Source organism: Arachis duranensis, chromosome 3 (assembly GCF_000817695.3).
Source record: "Arachis duranensis cultivar V14167 chromosome 3, aradu.V14167.gnm2.J7QH, whole genome shotgun sequence".
Lineage (NCBI taxonomy): Eukaryota > Viridiplantae > Streptophyta > Magnoliopsida > Fabales > Fabaceae > Arachis > Arachis duranensis.
The window spans coordinates 112,679,537-112,682,584 of NC_029774.3; the positions used below are offsets into that span (position 1 = coordinate 112,679,537).

The following is a 3,048-nucleotide window of genomic DNA, read 5'->3' on the forward strand; positions in this document are numbered from 1 at the left end:
AGGAGATAAACCTTTTCACTAATCATTATGTGGTTGAAGCAGCCAGATTTTTCATTTTTACATTTCCCTTTTCTTAATTTTTTACTGTCCTATTTTTCTTCTTCCGTATTGTCATAGAAACTTACTATTTCTTGTCTTCATTCATTATTTTGATTTAGGTATCCTAGACCTGCTCCTGAACTTTCCAGGCTATCATCGGTGGAAATTCACTGATGTGCTAAGAAATATTCTTAAAGTCATTGTCAGTCTTTGTTGGGCTATCATTCTTTCGGTCTTCTATGTGCATGCCATCAAGGGTGCCCCTCAAGCTCTCAAGCAGCTGCTTTCCTTTCTTGATCAAATAGAGGGCAATCCACCGTTGTATATCTTTGCAGTTGCATCGTATATGCTTCCAAATTTACTAGCAGCTATACTCTTTCTTTTCCCAATGCTCAGGCGTTGGATTGAAAACTCAGACTGGCACATAGTTAGACTCTTCTTGTGGTGGTCTCAGGTACTCATGTTGTCTTATTCTCTAACGTATTGAACTATTTCTGTTCATTGTTAGATGATATATGTTAAAAAATTTTCGGTTTGTAAGAAACTTCTCATGTAGTTATTTGTTATTTTGAACGTAATGAAAAATTTCAACCTGAGCCTAGAAATCAATGTGGGGAACGGTTTCTTAAGTGAGTATTGGCAAGGACTGTTCCAGTAGGGGTGTTATTTTTAGACCCTACATTGTAATTATCAGTAATGCATACTGACTTGTAGCATGATACTGTCAATTTTCCCTGAACACGCAAATGCTATGAGTCAGTGACTCTTTCAAATGGAGTAGTTGTCATGAATCTGTAGCGCTATTTTCCCCATATGTTTTGAATACACAAATACTATATGAGCCAGTGACCGTTAGTCATATAAAAAACATATATTTGGCATAATAGACTGGTTAAAGTAATGCCCCCCTCTTTTCTCTCTCTTTTTCTGAATGATTTGTTTTTCTCCCCCTGCAGCCAAGGATATATGTTGGAAGAGGAATGCACGAAAGCCAATTTGCTCTCCTAAAGTAAGTTTCATGCAAACTATTTTACTGAAGTAATTATTGGATTGTCCGCTTGGTTATTGTCTGAAAATTGTCCCATCATTTATGTTCCATTTTTTAATGCCAGGTACACTATTTTCTGGGTCATACTATTGGCTTCCAAATTTGCGTTCAGCTATTTTGTCCAAGTAAAAACGCTACATGTGCAGTACTTGTTACTTATAAACTAAGCTTGTGAAGTTATTGGGCCTTGTTAAGATTTTAACTGCTTTATCTATCTTCAGATAATACCTCTGATTGAGCCAACAAAGTTAATAATGGCCATTAAACATGTTGACTATGGTTGGCACGAGTTTTACCCCGATGGTATTTTCCTCCCCCTCCTGCTCCTTTTCTTCTTTTTTTGTCCCTTCACGATTACCTTGTATTGTAGCATGCTATTCATTTCATTGATCTAATATTTTCTGGCCTATGCAGCTCGAAATAACTATAGCGCAGTTATTGCACTCTGGGCTCCTGTACTCATGGTGCAAATGCTATATGTCCATGTTTATGTTCATATATTAATCTTTTCACTTGTTCAGATGAGTTATCACAAATTTTATGTCGTTATTTGAATTTTCAATACAGGTTTATTTCATGGATGCACAAATTTGGTACGCAGTCTTCTCAACTTTGTACGGTGGTATTATTGGAGCCTTTGATCGTCTAGGAGAGGTAATAATCAATTTTATCATATTACTAGCAATGTCTGAGGAGTATTTGCGATAAACTAATGTAGACTTGCGCATCTAACTAAAAATTGAACTTATTTAATCAAGATGAAAAATGATTAGAATCCTTTTGGATACATGGTACTGGATCATCATCTTCTTATGTTTTTATGAACTTCTGAACTAGTAAAGAAACTTGGACCTTAATTTTCAGTTATGGACCAAATTCTAGGAGAGGCCACTATCAATTTTATCCTTTCTTTAGCTTGCTATTTCTGAACAGGATTTGTGATAAATAATCTTTTCGGCTTTCTACATTTTTGCAACACACACTCACATACTAACAATCAAACATACAGTAATCAATTTGAGAAATTTAAAGGAGCAATTTGGTGACATACGATACTGGATAATCATTTACCACAGTTTTATGAATTCCAAAGTCTTCAACTTGTTGATAAACTTGGACTTTCCTCTTCATTTAAGGGTGAACTTGAGATGGGAAAACTTTTTATGGAATAAACAGCTCACAGTAATGCTGTGATAGTCAGTTACTGTTGTTATCCATTTGGTTTTACAGATACACACTATGAGCATGCTGAGATCACGGTTCCAGTCATTGCCTGGCGCATTCAACACATACTTGGTTCCTTCCCAAAAGAAGCAAGGAAAGAAATTCTCTTTCTCAAAGAAATTTGATGAGGTCTACTACATTTTCATTGCTTAGTACATTAAAAATAAATCTCTTTATTCTCTTCACTTCAATTTCCATGCTTGTATAGATTTCTGCTAGCAGAAGAAGTGAAGCTGCCAAATTCGCCCAATTATGGAATGAAATTGTTTGCAGTTTTCGTGAGGAAGATCTCATTAGTGATAGGCAAGAACTCAAAGCAAATGTCTTTAGTTGCTCTTACCTGGCTTCTATTACTTTCTCCTTGATCCTTATTTGCTATGCTCATCACTTATTACTAAGTGCTTGCATAATCCAGGGAAATGGACCTTTTGCTGGTTCCTTACTCTTCAGATTCTCGTCTGAAAATAATTCAGTGGCCACCGTTTTTGCTTGCAAGCAAGGTCTGTATAACTGGATTTTAATATTTTTATGTTTGACCAGCTCATGTGATTGACTGTAGCCTTTACAGATTCCTGTAGCTCTGGATATGGCCACTCAATTTCGAGGAAAGGACTCTGATCTTTGGAAGCGCATAAGTGCAGATCAATATATGAAGTGTGCTGTGATCGAATGTTATCAATCTCTTAAACATGTTCTTCATGATTTGGTTGTCGGGGAAAATGAAAAGAGGTATCATT

General features: G+C 36.0%; 1 protein-coding gene across 1 annotated transcript in view; it reads left to right on the forward strand.

Annotated features, from left to right (window-relative positions):
• The window catches only part of LOC107480229 (callose synthase 5), a 14,260-nt gene that overhangs the window by 4,976 nt on the left and 6,236 nt on the right, over positions 1–3,048 (forward strand). The window contains exons 15-23 of the mRNA XM_052258421.1: positions 159–493; positions 996–1,048; positions 1,152–1,212; positions 1,309–1,390; positions 1,502–1,551; positions 1,655–1,741; positions 2,318–2,440; positions 2,520–2,811; positions 2,890–3,040. Coding sequence (XP_052114381.1) covers positions 159–493; positions 996–1,048; positions 1,152–1,212; positions 1,309–1,390; positions 1,502–1,551; positions 1,655–1,741; positions 2,318–2,440; positions 2,520–2,811; positions 2,890–3,040 — 1,234 coding nt within the window. The remainder of the gene's footprint in view (positions 1–158; positions 494–995; positions 1,049–1,151; positions 1,213–1,308; positions 1,391–1,501; positions 1,552–1,654; positions 1,742–2,317; positions 2,441–2,519; positions 2,812–2,889; positions 3,041–3,048) is intronic.